General features: G+C 42.9%; 1 protein-coding gene across 5 annotated transcripts in view; it reads left to right on the top strand.

Annotated features, from left to right (window-relative positions):
* The first annotated feature begins 878 nt into the window (after positions 1 to 878).
* MID2 (midline 2) overlaps positions 879 to 21,004 on the top strand; it is a 107,651-nt gene continuing 87,525 nt past the window's right edge. For 2 of the 5 annotated variants that reach the window (XM_049871745.1, XM_049871746.1), the window contains exons 1-2: positions 879 to 1,084; positions 15,229 to 15,944. In XM_049871745.1, coding sequence (XP_049727702.1) covers positions 15,285 to 15,944 — 660 coding nt within the window. In that variant the 5' untranslated portion in view covers positions 879 to 1,084; positions 15,229 to 15,284. Of the gene's footprint in view, positions 1,085 to 1,156; positions 1,231 to 1,258; positions 1,689 to 15,228; positions 15,945 to 21,004 lie in introns of those variants that run through there. The other 3 variants (XM_049871747.1, XM_049871742.1, XM_049871743.1) reach the window with 3 other exon arrangements.

Here is a 21,004-nt window from a genome sequence, read left to right as displayed (position 1 = left end):
GTTAGGCTGCATCAGCTGACTTCTGACTTACTAACTTTTACTTCTCTTAGGGCTGGACTTTCATCAGGAGGATAGCTGGCTGTGATTTTCCCCTTGGTTTCCACCTTAGTGTTCTCTAGAACATTGTTTAACAGAGGTATTGGCTGATTACTATTGGTCCCTGACGGGATACACCCAGAGCTACCTTAACTTCTCTGGACTTGTTCCCATCCATGTACAGTAGTGGGAGGTCTATGTGTGTGGGGGTTGTTTCCTTCCATTTTCTCTCCCCCCCTTCTCATTCTTTTGTTCCTTCTTTTTTTTTTCTTTGTCATGTTAAGAGTCTCCTCTTCCTTTCCTCTCCTATCCATCCGGTGAGTGGGGGCAGCATCACTGAACCAACGACAGGTCAGCGGAGACTCTGACTGCAGACCAATGGGGTACTCCCAGGTTCCAGATGGACCAATCAGCTTATTAGGGACATCAAATACCTAGATAGCTGGCATCTGCCCCATTGTCCTCTGAGTAACGACCCTCTTGTGTTGATGGTCAAAGATTTGAAGGTGCAAAAGAAACTTTTTTTTTTCTTTTTCCTTTGGTGGCTTTAATCCATCTCCACAACTTCTGCCCAAGGCCAATAAAACACAGCCATTCTCCCTTTGTAAAAAGAAAGAGGGGTTGGGTTTCCTTCAATTGTCTGCTCCTTTCTGTCTCCTCCACTATTTTTGTTTTATGTACTTTGTAGTTAACTTTACATAGAGCAGCTTCATCCGTGGACCTGTGCGGTGGACCCCATACACTTTCTTCTCATTGCCCATTGCAACAGCCTTTTTGTTCTAACCTGGGGGGTGCTTGTGGGGCAGGGCGGGGGAGAGGGGGGGTGGTGGCGGGTGGGAGAAGAGTTTGGCTGTTGACTTCCTTTGGCATTCCTCACACATTCTGCTCTCTCTCTGTCTCTCTCTCTCCCTCTCACACACAGACAGACAGACAGACAGACACACACCACACACCATACACACACACACACACGCCCGCCCGGGCCCCTCTCGGTGTGTCTTCCTTCAAGATGACAGGGCGCTGGAGAAAAGGCCGCTGGAATCAGCTGGTAGGTACAGTAGTAACCCGAACCCCACCTACCCGCCGCCTTTGCTCGCTCAGGTTTCACCGGTCACTCCTACCTGGGGAGAAAACATATAAATGTGCCTCCAGAGGAGGGGCTGGGGGAGAAGGGAGCGGCGAAGGCGGCGGAAGGTGAGCCTGGGAAGGTGGCCGGGGCCCTGCTTGGTCCTCCCTCGGGGCGTTAGCCCCAGCCCTGTTTGCCCCCACCCACTCCCCTTTTCGAAGGGATTGCCTTTCTCTCTCTCTCTCTGCGGCGGCGGAAATGACAGTGTGGTGCTGCCGTGGTGTCATGGTGCTGCTCCTGGACTGAGAAGCGAAAACTCTTTAAGTTTGGCTCGAGAGATTCAGCCAAGGCAGCGTTGCAGCCGCCGTGCTGTCCCCTGCCGGGCGCGCGGGCAGGCGGATCCCGGCTGCTGCGCGGCGGCGGCGGCCAAAGCGAAGGCGGTGAAGGCGGGCGGCGGCCTAGAGCAGCGGCGGCGGCGGCCCGGGAGCTAGCGCCGGAGCCCGAGCGAGCGCTGCCGAGAGAAGCGAGCGGCCGGCGCCCTCCGTCGCGCCGCCTAGGAGATGGCTGGCACCCGGGAACGCTCTGGGTAAAACGTGCCCCCTAGCCACCGTCCCTGGGGCTGAGCGCCGCCGCCGGCGCAGGGCTCGGCCCGGGCTCCGGCCGCCCCTCAGGTGCCGCCGTGGCCGGGTCGGGCCAAGGGCTCTGGGGCTCGGTGGGGCGGGCTGATCGGGCCGAGAGGCTCGAGGCGGCGGCGGCTCCGGCCCAGCCCTGCCTCCTGGTTGCGACACTGGGACCCGGGCTCCTGCCACTGCCCTCCTGGGACGGGAGTTTGCACTCGGGTGCGGGGCGGGGGCGGCCGAGGCCTCCCGCGCAGCCCGGCTGAGTCGGCTCGGACAGTGGAGCGGCTTCCCCGGCGCCCGGGCGGGAGTCTGGGAAAGGGCACCGCCGCCTTCCCACGCTCCCGCTGCCGGCAGCCTCCTCCGCTCGGGCGGCGCCCCTTGGACGGCTGGCTGCCTGGCGGTGGCTGCCGCAGCAGCCGGGGATGCTGCGGACACCCTGCCGGCGGGAAGGCCAGGCGAAACTTAATCCTTTTTCTGCCAGGGGAGCGAGCAAGCGTCTAGTCTCCGTATGGATGGTTCATTCTTTATGGCCTAGCTGTGAGACCAGGTCTTTAGGGGAGAAGGAAAACTTACATATGTCCACAGGACAGGCTGAGACTGAATTGGAGAGAGGTGGGGTTCTTCCATTCCTGTCTCGTAAGAACTAATAACAGCGGAGTAGATTTACAGAAACATTATTTGTGATGATAAGGTTTAGGCTACTTAGCTTAGCACTTCGTGAGCGGCACATTAGTTTTCGGAGGCATTTCTTCCCAGAGCAGGAAATTGGGATCCTGGGGTCGCTTGGTTCTTCATTTTCCCTCTTCTACACTCCCCTACCTTCCTTCGAGCTCAGTCAGTCACCTTCTTACGTTGTCACACACCAATTTGTCCACCCAAATCTCTCAAATCCAGCGCCCCCCACCCCAGCCTTTCCACATCACCCTGTGCACTCAAGTAACCTCCCAGCCGTGCAGCCTCTTGTTTCTCAACCACTTTGTCTTTTTAAGGATCTCTGACGTGAGGGGTGGATGGTAATAGTTGTGTGCCTCTGAGGTTAAAATAAGAGTTGTTGTTAGTAGTCACTTAGTAGGTTCCCACTCATGGTGACCCCATGCATGTTAGAGTAGAACTATGCTCCATAGAGTTATCAAGGCTGTGACCTTTTGGAAGCAGATGGGCAGGCCTGGAACAGTCAAGTTTCTAGCTACTAGTTGAGAGCTTAACCGTTTGCGCCACCCAGTTGTTGTGGTGGTGTGCTGGGTACTCGATTCCAACTCATAGCCACCCCATGTGACAGAGTAAAACTACCCCATAGGGTTTTTCTAGGCTGTAATCTTTATGGGAGCAGATCATCAGGTCGTTCTCCCTCAGAGCCGCTGGGTGGGTTCGAACCACTAACCTTTCAGCTAGTGGCCTAGGGCTTAATGGTTTCACTACCAGGACTCCCAGAGGGGCCCTTAAAAAGGAATATATTGAAACTGTACATAAACAAGTGCTGTGTGTGGGTTGATTCTTTGGGTTCTCAAATTGAGCCATAAGGGCTGCCTTTAACCCCATTCTGTTCCCTCCCAGAACTGTAGTCAGTTCTCTGGCAATGTTCCAATAATAGTAGGAAGAATGCTGAGTGGGGAGCCCCCCTCTCTTTTCTTCTGTTTCGGGAGCAGTGTTGGGCGGTCCCAGCTGGTTAGCCCCCCCATCCCCTTTACATCGCCTCTCCTTGCACCGAGGGGGAACAGTCTTTGCCATTTTTATATAGATTGCTACCCAATCAATTGACTTAATACAGATATATAAAGTAAATTAGATTTCTCCTGATTACTCCACACAATTTGATTTATGTAGTTGAAATACAGGTCTAGGAGCCAAGAAGATCAGAGAGTTCATCCCAAATCTGATGTTGCATTGGCTTTTATGGCATCCCTGTGACCTTTCTTTCATAGTTGGTGCACTTATGTAAAAGGCATAATATTGTGTACAGAGTATTGTGAGTCTTGGCTGGGTCTTTTGAAGATGAAAGGGTTCTATAAACACTCAGCATTGTACTTTTCGAAGAAAGTACTCCATTTACCTTTTATTGGGATAGTGGCTAGACTGGGTATAAGTAGGAACCCCAGTTTACTGGAAACCATACCTTGGCATTATTAACGCCCTCTGGGAGACACACCTACTGTACTTAGGTCTGAAGTCTTTTTTTTTCCCAATGAGCATACAACTGAATGGAAACATACCTAAAGCTAGACATACAGAGTAATGCAGATTATTTTAAGACGTGGTTTGAATCATTTCTAATGTACTCTGACCCGACAATCTGAGTCAGACTCATTTGAAAACATAACCTCCCCCATTTTTAGCCTATATGGGGGCAGTTAGTTTCTACTGAAAAGTGGCATAAGTAATTTTAGGCATGGCAATATACACATGATTAGCACCTAGCAGTGGTGAGTCAACCATGTTTATTAAGCACCTACAACCTGCAGCCTTCTGCTGACTAGGCTGAAGCCTCAGACTTGGCCCAATGTTTTGGTCTCCTGCTTGTTCGGGACCTACCTCCATGTTTGCAGCCTCCAGACTAAGACAAGGAGAGGCTGTGCAGGGTAAGGATAGAGGCTAGGGGCAAGAAGGGCTGATTCTTTCCCTCCCATTTACTTTCAGGACGACTAGAATTCTCATCTAGCATGTTGTACCTTGGAAGAAAGCCACCTCCAGGAAGTTCGGCTGCAAATCAGCAACTTGGGTGCTTCAAGAACATATATATCTTCTGAACAGTACAAATTGATTTAGGTGAAATTGGTTTAGTTAATCCCTGCTCTAAGTGCAGGCAACTTGCTCCAACTTGCAGATCTTAAAACAGTGCCAGTGGAGTCTCATAATTGCATCCAAAAATTGCTCTGGGTAGTGAGCCTGTCCGTTCCCTCATCCCTCCTCCCGTAGAATCTGCCAACACCATAACAACTGAGAAAGAAACTACAGAAGTGCGTCTTTCACCCAGCAAACCTTATTGGCTTGGTGAAGAGGCGAGAATGTCGTCTTTTTACCTTATACCTCAGCACTCAGGTTCCCTCTCCCAACAGGAACCCAGAGCCCTAAAAAGGAGGCAGAGCCAAGACTGAGGCACAGAATGTGTCTCCAATGGCTGTTTCCTGGAGGTTCCTGTTGGCCTCTTGTGTATGTCTGTCATTCAGTCTATGGATTCTGGTGACTTCCTAGCTGTTAGCCTATGGGACTCAGCCGCTAGTGCAAAACGAAGGGGGTGCTTCATTTCTGCTTAGCGTTAAGTTTTTGTCCTTTCTTCTGTGCCATGGGAAAAATGAGGCACTGTGTTTGCAAAGCACTTCTTTATTTAGGCTGGATGTATTGACTTAGAGCACTGCCTCATCAAAATATGAGGTGTAACATGTTGATACTGGATGCACAACAGTTCAGGGAAGTTCAAGACTGTACACTTTTTTTAAATTGTGCTTTAGGTGAAACTTTACAGCAAATTAGTTTCTTATTAAACAGTTAATACACAAATTGTTTTGTGACATTGGTTTGCCAACCTGCGGTGTGTCAACACTCCCCCCTTCTCCACCCCAGGTTCCCTGTTTCCATTTGTCCAGGTTTCCTGTCCCTTCCTGCCTTCTCATCTTTGCTTTTGGGCTGATGTGCCCATTAGTTTCCTATACATGTTTGAACTATGAAGCATGTTCCTCACTTGTGTTATTGTTGGCTCTGTAGACCTGTCTAATCTTTGGCTGAAGGGTGAACCTCATGAGTGACTTCAGTACTGAGTTAAAAGGGTGTCCAGGGACCATACTCTCAGGGTTTCTCCAATCTCTGTCAGGCCAGTATGTCTGGTCTTTTTTTGTGAGTTAGAATTTTGTTCTACATTTTTCTCCTGCTCTGTCCGGGACCCTCTATTGTGCTCCTTGCCGGAGCAGTTGGTGGTGGTAACCAGGCATCATCTAGTTGTGCTGGATTCAATCTGGTGGAGGCTGTGGTAGTTGTGGTCCATTAAGACTGTTCACTTTTTGATGAATGAAATTTTGATACCAAGATGGTGTTGCTCTAATGTACTTCAGGTCTCTCAAATACATTGGTTCAGCGTAAGTGGGTTAGCAAAGTGCCATTTGTAAGAGCTGTCCTACTTGAGTTCTTGTCTCCCTGCCTGGCCTTGGCTTTGTCTCAGTCTTTTTCCTGCAGGTCAGACTTCTCTGGTTGATGAACAGTATCCTCAGTCTCTGAATCTCCCTTTTACTGAGACCAGACGATCTGATAACAAACCTATTATATAATCTAAAATCCTACTGAAACATACCATCCCAGCGTTTACCATTTGCCCTGGTAGAAGCATAATGTATGGGTATGGTAAACAATGCTCATACAGCCAGTGCAGTGTAAGAATGTATACAGCCCAGAGATGGAAAAACTGTTTATGGTCCAGAGTCCTCGATTGGATTGTCTATAGCCCTTTGTTCAGTGCTGCTAGGATCACTGTGGTTGCGCGGAGGAGAAGCTTGATGTCAAGTAGGCCTCTGTTTTCTGTCTCTTATTTCTGACCTGAACTTGTGGTCCTCTCAGCCTAACATTCAACAGCATGCCCTACATCCATATATTGCCTGTTTTATTCTGTAGAAGAAAAGATGACTGCCTTCCAGGTGTGCCACTGAACATTTAGAAATTTAGTTATTCCATCGGATAGCAGAGGTTGGGAAAGCTGTACTGGTAGCAGTAGGTAAATTAAGCTTGTTCTTCATTTGTTTCCCCAACCTCACAACTGCCAGTGTAATCTGCATGAAGATAAAGGTGTTGTGAGTTGTACTTAGGATTCCTGTCAATTAGAACGTGTGTTACCTTGGCAAATCTGTTTCTTGGTTACTTAATCTTTTGCTTTTATGGCAGATTTAGAACTTTTAGTTCTGCTATTTTGGTCTTTGTTTTAATATTTATGATGACTATGTTGTATAAAATACCCAATGGTTAGATTTAGGAGCTAATTATTATAGAGAAAAAATAGTTCTACATATAAACTATTAAGTAGATTTTAATAACCTATTAGACAGGAACTGGCTCTAGCTCTTTCTCAGCTGGTAATCAACCTCTAGTCCTGAGCTCTCTGTGCATGATGAAAGCTTAGGAGAAAGGAAGAGAGACGGTTCATTCCTTAGGGGGATCCCAGCCTAATGGGAGAGACTTACGAGCATAAGATACATCCCAGTCAGACCCATTGTCCTTGAGGAAACTTGTGGAAAAAAAGTGATTGTCCTCCATTATGTCAACCATGCCTGAGTGAGTGATGAATTTCCAAACATTTGTGGCTTTCCTTAATAATTTGTCTTCCATCTGTCATCTGCAAATATATGATGGTAGTGTCTGTATTTTTTAAAGCAGGCTAATAATTTTATTTTATCGTCATCTGCTCCTTCTAAAAGCCTGTGAGATGGGTAGGGTAGGTATTATTGTTTCCATTTGACGAATGAGGACGCTATGGCCCAAAAAGTTTAAATGTCTTAACCTAGAATTGCTCAGCTGATTTGGTTTAGATCTAGGACTACAATTAGACTCCAGTGTGAGGATCAAATGAGATAGTGACTTTGAAACCATTTTGAAAAGTATAAAATGTTACACAGGTGTAAGGTGACTGTTATTGTTAATTATGATTACTGACTCCCTAGCTTTTTTTTTTTTCCCCGTCTTTCCGGTTTTCTATTTTCAATCCTTATCCTGTAGGGTGAGAATTCTATGCATTGGTTGCCTTTTATGTTCCCAAATGATCTTTTTGAGTTTCAAGGGGTCCTTTTTTTTTTTTTCCCTAATAATGGTGTTCTGGGATTTGATTGTCTTCCTTCTCAGTTCCAAAAGGTGTTCTCATTAGTTTATAAACCCATGGGACTCCCCCTCCCCTTTAGCTGTCCTCCGGATCATCCATTATAGCTTCCTTTGAGGTACAACAGGCAAAATCATCCACTGTACATCAGCACCTTGGTTTAGCCAAGGAAAAGCTAATACATTTTATGTATTTCCAGTTCCTTTGGTGATGATGCCCATTACTTGGTAGCCTTTCTAGTCACACTAATGAATAAGGTGTTTCTAGAAGCTTTTTTTTTTTTTTAGAAGCTAGTTTACAGTAATCCAGGGTAGCTTTCCTGTGGGGTAACAGACAGCAAGAGCTTTAGAATTATAGAATGTCAGAGCTGGAAAGCACTTTACAGAGATAGCTCATCTGGTGATTCTAGTCCAACTTGAATGGCATTTAACAGTTGAGAAAACATCAGACTAACCCAGGACTCACTCACTCACCCCCAAAGGCAGGGAAAGAATTTCTAATGTTTTAAGGAAGACTCTTGAGCATTAATGTTAATATCCTGAAGACTGTTTGTTTTCTATTAATTTGTTTTACAAAACCTACAACTCAGCTCAGTTCTCAATCTGCCAGCCAGAGGTCCAGCTTGGTTTCACTCACACTCATGGCTTTCTGTGAAGAAAGGAGACTGTGGCTTCCCAGGGACATAGTGAGAGCCCAGAACAATGCCCTGTAGACCTGGAAGATGAAAACTAGATAGAATTTTTAACTATTGAAATAAGTGGGCATTTAATCATGCAAACATTTGAAATAATAGAATTCCAACAAGTACCCATCATGCCTTTTCAATGCTGCAATCGGTCTTTCATTTTTGTAAGTGAAAAATGTGTTATTGTTTATTGTAAGCACCTGCACTGAAACTCAGCTTTTGTATTTCTGCCTACTCCCACAGCCTTCTGATACCTTCCTATAAGTTTATTTTCATCGACTTATTTTTTCAGGGATCTCAGCCCAAAGGGAGGTATGGAGTGAAGATAAGCCACACAGAAACAGTTTAATAGTAGAGTAAGGGCAAATACATAAACATACATATTTTATCTCCCTCTGTACATGACTATAGTCTGACTACACGGCAGCAGCCAAATGATTTAGAAGGGAACTAATCAAGTGTATGTGGACATGGGCATTTGTTTCTTAACATGGTACCTGGCTCTGCCCTCCCAGGCATTTCATCAACGCATTTTTGTGGCAAACCATTGTGTTTTGTGGCAAAAGCTTCGTGCTTACCTGACAATAGGTTACACCTATCAGATTCACATCCTGTCTTTTTCCATAGCACACTCTCTAATTCTACATACATTAGTGAATCACAAACTTTTTTGAACTTGCAACACTCTGCTATTTTTTAATTTTTGTCATACCACTTCCTCCTGCTAAAAGTAGTTTGTGAAGTAGAAGTCATTATTTTAGGACTCATGTTTTTTAAGTGAATAAAAATTGGGAGGTGAGAATTTTTGAAACCCATTGATCATTATAGATCTATCCCAGGGTGTTGTAAAACCTAGACAGGAAATTACCGACCTAGATAAACAATCGAAAGGAGTAAGCAATCCAATACAGTTTAGAAATACAGCATAATTATACACAGTTGCCAGTATGTATAGTGGTTAACTGTTTACACTCTGTGGAGTCAGACAGACCTGGATTTGAATTTTTTTCACTGCGATATATTTTAGATACCATAATATTAACTATTTTAAAGTGTACAATTCAGTGACATTTAGTATATTCACAAAGTTGTGCAGCCACCACCACTACCTAATTCCAAAACATTTTTATCACCCCCAAAAGAAACCCCACACCCATTAGCAGTAACTTCCTATTTCTCCCTCTCCCAAGCCCCTGGCAACTACTAACCCTCTTCCCATCTCAATGGGTCTGCCTATTCTTGACTTTTCATATAAATGGAACCATACAATATGTGGCCTTTTGTATCTTTTATCTTAGCATACTGTTTTCAGCATTCATTCAGGTTGTAGCTCGCATCAATACTTAATTTCTTTTTATAGCTGAATAGTATTTCATTGTATGGATAGACCGTACTTTGTTTTGTGTTGGAATCTGCAACTAACAACAGCGGGTGTGGTGTCTCTTTGTGATTTGGATTTGCATTTCCCAGAAGAACTAATGCTGTTGAGGATCTTTTCATGTGATTATTGGCCATTTGTGTGTCTTCTTTGGAGAAGGGAACCCTGGTGGCATAGTAGTGGTTAAGCGCTACAGCTGCTAACTAAGAGGTCGGCAGTTCGAATCCGCCAGGCGCTCTTTGGAAACTATGGGCCAGTTCTACTCTGTCCTATAGGGTCGCTATGAGCCGGAATTGACTCGATGGCAGTGGATTTGGTTTTTGGTTTTTTTTTTTCTTTGGAGAAAAGTCTTCAAATCCTTTGCCCATTTTTAAATTGGATTGTTTTTATTACTGAGTTATATGGGTTCTTTATATTTCCAGATACAAGCCCCTTATCGGCGATACGGTCTACAAAAATTTTCTTCCATTCTGTGATAAGCTGCCTCTTCACTTTCTTGATGGTGTCCTTTGAAGTGTTAAAGTTTTTAAAATTTTTATGATGTCCAATGTTATCTATATTTTCTTTGGTTGCTTGTGCTTTTGGTGTCATATCTAAAAACCACTGCCTAATCTAAGGCCACAAGATTTAGACCTGTTTTCTTCTCAGAGTTTTAGGGTTTTAGTTCTTAGATGTAAGTCTTGGATCCATTTTGAGTTAATTTTTGTATATGGTGTGAAGTAGGGATCTAATTTATCCTTTTGCATGTGGAGATACAGTTGTCCCAGCATCAATTATTGAAAAGACTATTCTTTCCTCATTGAATTATCTTGACATCCATGAATATATGAGTTTATTTTTGGACTCGCAGTTTTATTCTGGGTTTGAATGTTAGCTTTGCTACTTGCAAACAGTGTGACCTAAGACAAATCCCCATTTTTGTAATAATAGTACCTATGTCTTCTTAGAGGGTTGTTGCAAAAATTAAATGAGACAATGCATGTAAAGCATATTGTATAGTGCCTAGCACATAGTAAATGCTCAGTATCTTAAGGGGAAAGGTGCTTATATAATCAGGGAGGTAAGGAAAATGTGGGATAGTTGAAAGGATGCTGAAATATTAGTGAACAGAACAACCCATTGCTATCGAGTAGAACTTCCCCATAGGGTTTCCAAGGAGCAGTTGGTGGATTTGATCTGCTGACCTTTTGGTTAGCAGCCGAGCTCTTAACCACTGCGCCACCAGGGCTCCTGAATAAGGTGGCCTCATAAATGAGAGACGAGATGAACAGGTGTTTGAAGAAGTTGAAAAAATTGATCAGTTCTTCAAAATTGAGTAAAACAGTTACTATATGAAATCGAAAAACAGAAATGGTATAGAAAAGCTACTTAACATAAGCTATAGACTGTAAAAAAAAATAGACTGTAGCCACCTTATATTATTCTTCAGAGAGCTAAGATCAGTTAAAGTAGTTGCATTTATAGAAACTGACACAAGGCTAATTTCCAAAATGCTAAGATAACTCATATCCCCACTTTGCCATTTCTCCATCTTTGACACCAGCCACCCACCCACATGGCATTTTCTGTCTGCCCCCGTGGGTTGGATAAGTCTCTAGAATGACTCACAGAATTTATGGAGACTACTTATACTTACAGTTACCCATTTATTATAACCAGAAAGGATACAAGTGAAGAGATGCATCAGACAAGGTTTGGGAGAAGTCCAGGCACAAGACTTCCATTGTCCGTAAGACATACTCGTCCCTGCACGGCCATTCTCACACCCAAAAGAGATAGACCCAGGGTCCTTTAGTCATTGAGGCCTCAAAAAATTTGCATGACTGGGGCCTTAATATATATGCATGAACAATAAATACCTATGATTGAGCCCATCTTGCCCTCCTCCCTTTCTGAGGGTTGCTGCCAGGGTTGGGCCTGTGCAGCCCCTACTCATTTACACATGTTTAAGCATTGCCTGGCTGTTTTAGAAAACAAATAGGCAATCTTGATTGCTGTTAAATTCTAAGAGCTATTTTCAGAAACCAGAGACAAAAGGCCAAATCGAGTGTTTTGTCCTGTAGTAGGTTATTTTAGACAACTGATGCTTGACTTTTTTTTTCTTTTCTTTTTCCGTTAAGGACTCTTTTGAGAATTTTTGAGAGCTTTGAACAACCTTCTTTCCATGAAACATATGTGGCATACAACATTCTGCAAATAGTCCTAGGAGGTTCTGAAACCCCTGGTTAGAAAAATCCCTGTTTTGACCTTAATCCAAGGCAATCCTGACCCATAGCATGCTTTCCCATGCTAATTTCATAGTGAAGTTCAAGTGTCACCTTGACTCATGAACAATTTTTAGGGCTGCAGGAAAATTGAGGAGGAGCCCTGGTGGTGCAGTGGTTAAAGCGCTTAGCTGCTAACTGGAAAGTTGGCAGTTCTAGCCCACCAGCTGCCCCCTAACTGGAAAGTTGGCAGTTTGAGGCCACCAGCTGCCCCTTGGGAGAAGGATGTTGCCACATCTGCTGTTGTAAAGATTTCAGCCTTGGAAACCCTATGGGGCAGTTCTACTCTGTTCTATAGTGTCGCTGTGAGTCAGAATCTACTCAAGGGCAATGAGTTTTGGTTAGGGAAAATTGAAGAGCTTCTCCTCTGCACAGAAGAATTTATATGGGTACCCTCCTAAGAGTTAGGAAAGTGTGGTATTCTAATTGTTTTTGTACAGGTTTCAACACAGAGACATGTCTTTCAGCAATGCTCCTGACCTACTGTCATTTTTGCAGGATGCCTTACTCAAACCTCTCAGGTAGCTTCCAACACAAAAGCTGAGGGAATGAAGCTGTGCTGCTCTGGGAGAGATAGTAATAAGAAATGCAGTGTGAGGTGGAGATGGGCCTAGAAGTCATGTGATTCTGGAAACTACTCAGAATGAGATAGGCAGATTCAGAGAATCTCTGAGGGACCCAGAGAGACAAAAATAGAAGCGGAAACATGCTGCTTAGAAGCCCTCTTGTAAATAGTCAAGATAAAATTTCAGTGAAGGAGTGAGATGATTGAAATAAAGGTGTAGGGGGAAGAGCACAGGCACTGGCATTAGATTGACCCAATGCACTGCCACTTACTAGTTGTATGTCCTGGTTGATTTATTTGACGACTCTGAGCCCCAGTTTCCTAACTATAAAGTGAGTATAGTAATAGTACCCTCCTCACACACAGGCTTCCTGTAAGAATTTGATGAAGTAATGTGTGTAAAGTGCTTAACGTAATATCTGGTATATAGCAGGTGCTAGCTCCCTTCTTCTTTTAGCTTAAGGAACAATTATTTATTCCTAGTTTATGTGAGGAAACCCTGGTGGCCCAGTGGTTAAGAGCTACAGCTGCTAGCCAAAAGGTCGGCAGCTTGAATTCACCAGGCGCTCCTTGGAAACCCTGTGGGGCAGTTCTACTCTGTCCTATAGGGTCATTATGAGTCAGAATTGACTCGACAGCAGTGGGTTTTTGGGTTTAGTTTATGTGAAGCACTGTGCTATAGATAAAAGTAGGAAATAATCTATGCCATTGCGGAGCAGGGAGAGGTTGCTGGAGAAGCAGATATGTAAATGAAATAAAACAGAATGTTCTGGAAGGCACCAGGGGTTGAGTTGATAACATGTAAATGAGAGAACTCCTAGGTTTCTAGGCTTGGATGGTGATACCCGATAGTGAAAATAGGAAGAAGTGCAGATTGGACTGAGAAAATAATGAGTTCATTTATGGACATGTTGAATTTGAGCATCTGAGGGACATCAGGTGGAGTTGTTTAAGACAATATTCCTGTCGAGTTGAAATCTGGAATCTATGAAAGATTCTATGAAATATGTACATCTTAATTGCATTATTTTTTAGTCCCTCTAAATGTATGCTGATAGATGTTATAAGCTACAAAATAGAATTTCAAGTATTTGTGACTTACAAAATAAGAATACCATACGTTTCACTTTTTAAAAAGTGGCTATACAAACACCCGAACCTACTAAACCAACTGGCAGTGATTGTTCTACAAAAAGATCATGTGCTTTTACAGCCCAATTTCCTATAGATTTCCGTTAGTAAATTTAGCCAGTTACATCAGTGCACTTGAAAGGTTTTATTTAGAAACAGCTTTTAGGGATACATCTGTTATAACTATGCACAAGGTATAATTGTACTCAGTATTTAAGTATCCTGTAAGAGAGCTATGAGATAACACTGATAAATGATGATATCTGAACAAGTATCAATTACAGAATCAAGTTTCCAAGCCTTGATGAGGGTCTCCAGTGATACAGAAATGATAAACAAAGTTATTCAAAAACAAGAGATACCTTTCTTTCTTAAATAGGATTAACATTTTCAGTCAATAAGATATATCTTATACTTTTCCTCAGTGAAGGCTGACAGAATATTTATGTGCAAAGTTATTCAAAAACAAGAGATACCTTTCTTTCTTAAATAGGATTAACATTTTCAGTCAATAAGATATATCTTATACTTTTCCTCAGTGAAGGCTGACAGAATATTTATGTGTGTAGATTTTAATTAATTGAAGATATGTTCAGCTCAGAAATGCCTGTGGGAGAACAGATGGATTGATCGACTAAGAGTTTAGTCTCCTGTCAGTTGGGCGACTTCTTTTCCTCTGTGATGCACACTAAAGTGAAGGCTGCTAGCTCTGAAAATTTTTGGCTGTCAGAAATTTTTGGATGCTCACCTTGCTAGTTAATATGGAGATCTTGATAGGCATCCCGTTTTTGATTTGTTTCCTGTTTTAGGAAGTAAGAAAAGTCACATGGGGTGATGAGCTTCATAGCAGACTTGTGCAAATTCAGCAGGTGTTTAATAATAAAACCAAACTGAAGCCACGAGGTAATATGTCTTCATTTATCAGCAACTATTGTTGAGTAAGTCAAAAAGTTGAAATCATTTCCGATTCAGCTTGATGAAATGAAGGATTTTCTGAGGGCAAGGGAAGAAAGTGAAAGTAAAAACGATCATCTTTTGTCCCTAGTAACTCAGTTTACTAGAAAGGAGATGGAACAGAAATTTCCATGAGTGGAAATGGGAAGTAATTCAAGTACACACTCTGAAGAACTTATTATCCTACACTAAGAACTGCATTTTTCTAAAGCTCTCTCTGCTTTTTTTACACAGGCTCTCAGAATGGAACTTATTTCAAGAACTAGAGAGTTATTTTGAAATATGGCCTTGTTTTTCTTCCATTGGATGCGAAATAGGAACAACCCCTATATTTTACTTTTGAAGTGAAATAGAGAACAACATTGGAGAATGGAGATTGGTAATTTTTCAGGGCCTCAGGATCATCATAGTCCAGGACGAGATGTCAGTGGACAATATGTGAGAGAATGATCCATACCAATGTTGTGAGCTGGAATAGGACTGTTAATCAGTAAACTGGGGTTCATAAGTGGCCACTAGGTTCTATTTATTAGTGCAGGAAGATAAATTCAGGCATTTGTCAAAAACAAGGTTTGAAGAAGGTAAAAAGGCTGTCTGATTAATCCCCAAAATTGCCTTCCTATTGCTCAAACATCCCTGGGGAGTCCAGCATGTAAAGCCCCCATTGGTTGATGTATAATTATGCTACATCTACTTTTCCTTTGGAAATGCTTAATACCTCTTGCTTTGTATTCCTTGCAGGTGAAAGCCCAGCCTCTGTGGTTCTTAATGCCTCAGCAGGATTATTTTCACTAAAGATGGAAACACTGGAGTCTGAATTGACCTGTCCAATCTGCCTAGAGTTGTTTGAAGACCCCCTTCTGCTCCCGTGTGCTCATAGCCTCTGCTTCGGCTGTGCCCATCGCATCTTGGTCTCCAGCTGCAGTTCTGGTGAATCCATTGAACCCATTACTGCTTTCCAGTGTCCTACGTGCAGGTATGTTATCTCACTGAACCACCGGGGGCTGGACGGCCTCAAGAGGAATGTGACCCTGCAGAACATTATTGACCGCTTCCAGAAGGCTTCAGTAAGTGGGCCCAACTCCCCAAGTGAGAGCCGCCGGGAGAGGACTTACAGGCCCAGCACCACCATGTCTAGTGAGCGAATTGCTTGCCAATTCTGTGAGCAGGACCCTCCCCGGGATGCAGTGAAAACATGCATCACCTGTGAGGTCTCCTACTGTGACCGTTGCCTGCGGGCCACGCACCCCAACAAGAAACCTTTCACCAGCCACCGGCTGGTAGAACCAGTGCCAGACACGCACCTTCGAGGGATCACCTGCCTGGACCATGAGAATGAGAAAGTGAACATGTATTGTGTATCCGATGACCAATTGATCTGTGCCTTATGCAAACTGGTGGGGCGTCACCGAGACCATCAGGTGGCATCCCTGAATGATCGATTTGAAAAACTCAAGGTAAGGGATCTGGGGAATATCCCTTGCACCACAACTTTGTTCCTTTATGTGCAGTAATATAGTTAGCAAGTTCAGTAATAAAATGGGTCACTTTTCCTATATGTCAAGTGAGTTAATGCCAAGTTGTTTTCATGAGGAATAACCTACCCATCTGAAAGCTGTCACTGCAGCCTGTTAATCTGTTGCATAAATTTGCTTGCATTCATACACTTCTGGCCAGTTCTGGGGTGGGGGAAGAGCCCGTGGCCCACCACATCAGTAGTCTGAACGGGGAAATAGCACCCTTTCTCCTCTGTCAGTGACATATTACACACTACATATCTTTGCTATGATCTTTCCACCTCTTTAAGTGTGTGAGTACCTGTGTAGGTGTACTGCAATTAGCATATGTGCTGATTTGCATATGCATGTGTTAGCAATGGAAAGATTGGGTGTGTCTCTGTAGGTGTGGGTGGAGGTGTCTGAGTAGTATATCTATGTAGGTGAGAGATTTTTGTGGAGGATATTAGTTTATGTTTGTGTGTTTACTAGGTACGTCAAAGAAACAAAGGTTTGGCACTGGCCACTTATAAATTGCCATAAGCACTTAACAGAAGAGCCCACTACCATCGAGTCGATTCCAACTCACAGTGACCCTGTAGGACAGTAGAACTGCCCCATAGGGTTTCCAAGGCTATAATCTTTACAGAAGCAGGCTGCCACATCTTCCGCGGAGCAGCTGGGTGGGTTCAAACCACTGACCTTTCAGTTAGCAGCCAAGTGTTTAACTACTGCGCTACCAGGCCTCCTCATAAGCACTTAACAGGGGGCTAATTCTAAGCCTGCCTTAAAAACAAAACCAAAAACAAAAAAAGAAACATCAGTGTACCACAAAGTCAGGAGAGATAATCAAATGCCTGAACTAAAAATTTTAAACTGAAGACAATAAATATTTAATTCAGTATAATGTTTTGTGCCAGCGTTCGTTTTTGGGGGTTATAGACTGAAGCACTTGCTTGCAGTCCCTGTCTTGAAAGTCTTTTATGCGTGTTCAGTGGACACTGTTTTTTTTTTTTGGTATGATAATTTATTTTGTTTAGCTACATCTATCCCTCTTTAAAAAGAGCCCTGGTGCCTCAGTGGTTAAGCACCCAGCCACTAACTGAAAGGTTGGAGGTTCAAACCTACCAGCCACTCTGGGAGAAAGATGTAGCAGTCTGCTTCTGTAAAAATTACAGCCTTGGAAACCCTATGGGGACAGTTCTACTCTGTCTAGGGTCACTATGATCAGAATCTACTCGACGGCAACGGGTTGCAACAGATTCCCTTTAAATCAAAAGTTACTTGTAGGTGAGGCCCATGTCTCACTCTTCCTTTTCCGGTAGACAGTTTTTTTGATGATCAGTTGATTTGTGGTCATTGTTGTTGTGCGATATAATGTTTATATGCAAGTCTAAGTGCCTATATTTTAAAGCCCTGCTTTAACCTCACAATGATGTTAACAAATGCGAGATCCAGCAAATTGCTGTATTCCCATTGCCTACCTGCTATGTGGTATAAAATCTCTTAAGAAGGGATCTATTTAACAGAGATTCCAGGAAAATAAAGCGTTTAAATGAATAATATGATTACCATCCAAAAATCAGGCAGGAGTGTATAGACAAAACTAGAAAGAAGACCCAGATGGGGAGGTAGGAGGGCAAGACAGGGGTGGAAATTTTCTTCCTGACATGCTCTGGAAAATTCATTGTAACTTTATGTAAAATTATAATGTTGATAAGGGTAGCAATATTCAGAATATGATAGTTTCCTTCTGTGGTTTGTTGCAAGCAACACTGTAGTTTGTTGTTGAGGGGAGTCACACTGACAATGGTTTGTGCCTTTTTGGTTATCATTTATATCTAATATTTATAAATTTTGTACAGAATTCAGTATGGTCTGATGATTTCACTTGAAGTGATACTCTCATTCATATCCAGAGTTGAAAAAAAAAAAGAACAAACCAGTTACTGTTGAGTGGATTCCAACTTGTGGCGACCCCATGTGTGCCAGAGTAGAGCTTCGCTCCATAGGGTTTTCAGTGACTGATCTTTCAGAAATAGATTGCCGGGACTTTCTTCCAAGACACCTCTGGGTGGACTCAAACTGTTAGTAGCCGAGTGCTTAACTATTTGCAGCACCCAGGGACTCCATCAGGGCTGCAGAGAGGAATAATCTCATTGATTTCAATTCTTAGAATCATAAAATATTAGAGCTTGGACTTGGTCTAGTCCAAGCCCTACATACACTTTAAATTTGGGTAAACTGAGACTTTGATGTTAAGTGATTTGGTCAAAGTCACAGAATTGGTTAGTAGGGGAACTGGAAATAAGCCTCTAGACCCTGAGTTTTGTACCCTTTCTACCTGCCGCCTGCTAGCTATATCTTGCTGCCTCTTTGTTTTGAACCGAAGTTTTCCACATGAAATGTGATTTGAAACTTAACCTTATGCTCTAGCAACTGCACATTTCATGGGTCATAGATAGACAATAACAGCATCAAGAAAGGACATATTGTATAAACTTACAGCTTCATAATGACAAAAGATAGGGGCGGAGTTGTGGGAAGAGTGGGGGGACATGGAGAGAATGGAACAACCTCTGCCAAGTATTTGCAGGTGTTGGGACTATAATAAGACAATGGCCTTGAGAAATATTCCAAACAGAAAAATCTGTATCCATATGTACTGTTGAGATAACACAAAAGACGAGATAGAATAAGCCTGTATCTACAGAACACCAGCGATTTGAAAACATCTGAAATCATTGAATGATATTTGGCATCAAGCAGATACAGCTCTCATCTCCAGCAACGGATGGAATACACAAGTATTTTACCAAAAGATACCTTACTGAAGTCTGTAACTAATCAGTAATTTTTGGAGAAAGGAAGGCCAGATTTTAAATAGTTCCCCTTTAATTTTTTAGGAAATGTACAGATAATTCTGATTATAAATTAAGTGGGAACTTTTGTGTTTTTTTTTTTTTTTTGCTCATTTTTGGACAGAGAGTGGAAACATATGAATCATCCCTAGCCGTGTGGTTTGTTATGTTGTCTGGAACATCTTGGACTTTGGGGAAGGAGAGGGGAGGTGCTGCTTGTGTGTGGAGGTCACTTTGGTTTGTTGCCAGATGTAAAAGGATATTGTTGGTGTTGTGTGCTGTGGAGTCGATTCCGACTCATAGCAGCCCTATAGGACAGAGTAGAACTGCCCCCACAGGATTTTCAAGGAGCAGCTGGTTGATTCGAGCTGCCGACCTTTTGGTTAGCAGCCTGAACTCTTAACCACTTCACCATCAGGGCTCCAAAAAGATATTAGTTCTCCCCATTAAGCAGAGAGGAAGTCTGACTTTTAGCATCACATACACTCATTTCTTTGGATTAATTTTAAGTTACCCAAAGCAGTTATCCCTCAATTTGCTTGATTCTTCCCCGAGGAGAAAGCCATCTGTCAGAAGCTGTGGGAGAGCCTGCCTGAGCATACTCCCCTGGCCCTGAGAGATGCATAGGAGTCCTTCAGGAGAAAGGGAAGAGTGATAGTATATATCTGGGGGTTTGACCTTCTGGTCAGTAACTGACACTGTTTTATTTCTACTTTCTGGTTCTGGAGCTTCATTGTTGGGTTTTATAATTACTCTTTATGTACTAATCTCCCTGATTAAACACACAAAAAAACCGATTGCCTTTGAGTTGATTCTGACTCATAGTGACCCTATAGGACAGAGTAGAACTGCCCCATAGGGTTTCCAAGGGGCACCTGGTGGAATCGAACTGCCGACCTTTTTGTTAGCAGCCAAGCATTTAACTGCTGTGCCACCAGGACGCCTTCTGATTAGGATTAGTGGCCTCTAATATTTATTTGTTCAGTAATGATGATAGGTCAGGATAACCAGAAATCAGCCTGGCTTCTTAAGCAATACTCTAAATGGATTAGAGGGTTTGGGGTACTTAGTATAGTTTCATGCTTTTTATTTCGCTGTCAAGTCTACCTGTAAGGTTGAAATGCAGGACACATGTCCTTCAGAAGTTTACCAGTGAGTCAATTAATTCTTAAATGACAATGAATTCTTGTGTTCCTGACAGTTATTACATAGTATAAGGCCTAGCAGAGTACATTTTTTTTTCTCCATTGCCACTGTTCTCTTTTACCTTACTAGCCCCAGTGTGTGCGTGTGTGTGTGGAGTCCTGCTGGCACAGTGGTTAAGAGCTCAGCTACTAACCAAAAAGTCGACAGGTCAAATCTACCAGCCACTCCTTGGAAACCCTATGGGGCAGTTCTACTCTGTTCTATATAGGGTCACTATGAGTCGGAATTGACTCGATGGCAATGGGTTTCATTTTGTTTTATATATATGTGAGTGTGTGTGTATATATGTATATATATATCTCAGTCGATGATATGTGCTGTGTTTCCATAACACTGTTTTACGCTTTAGAATATTATCACGTGAGTTCCTCCCCTTAGAAAATACTGATATAATTGTATTAATAAATATTTTTAAAAAATTAGCTTTGTTAAAAACAAGTCAAATTTCAGTGGCTCTCTATTTCTGACAGACTTCAGCTCAATATTCAAAGGCCTCTACAACCTCACTCTCATTCTATCTTTTCCCCCTACTACTCTTAAACATACTACCTTCGTCTACGCACATGAGCCTCCCAACTGTCTGCAAAATAGACCATTCTCTTTGTATTCTTTTCTTGGCCTGCTTAGGAATCCTACCTATTCTTTAGTGGTCAGTTCAAAGCCCATGAGGCCACTCCAGCCCACCCCAAATATACCGTAAATTTCTTGAGGGCAGGCTCTATGTCTTTTATTTCTTGAGTATCACCCCCCAGTGTAATTTATTACTATAAATAATTCTTAAATGCAGTTACATTTACATCTGTGGGATCTTGTTGTTATAAAGTCTTCATAATGAATTTGAGGAAAATATACCAGCACCTATAACTTGCTTCGTTTCTTGTTTTCTAAGATATAAATCTGTCTTGCCACTATAAATACTTTAGAAATCTGAAAAAAAAAAAATCCTGTAAACTA

This window comes from Elephas maximus, chromosome X, assembly GCF_024166365.1.
Source record: "Elephas maximus indicus isolate mEleMax1 chromosome X, mEleMax1 primary haplotype, whole genome shotgun sequence".
Lineage (NCBI taxonomy): Eukaryota > Metazoa > Chordata > Mammalia > Proboscidea > Elephantidae > Elephas > Elephas maximus.
This window is presented reverse-complemented; position numbering and strand designations above follow the sequence as displayed.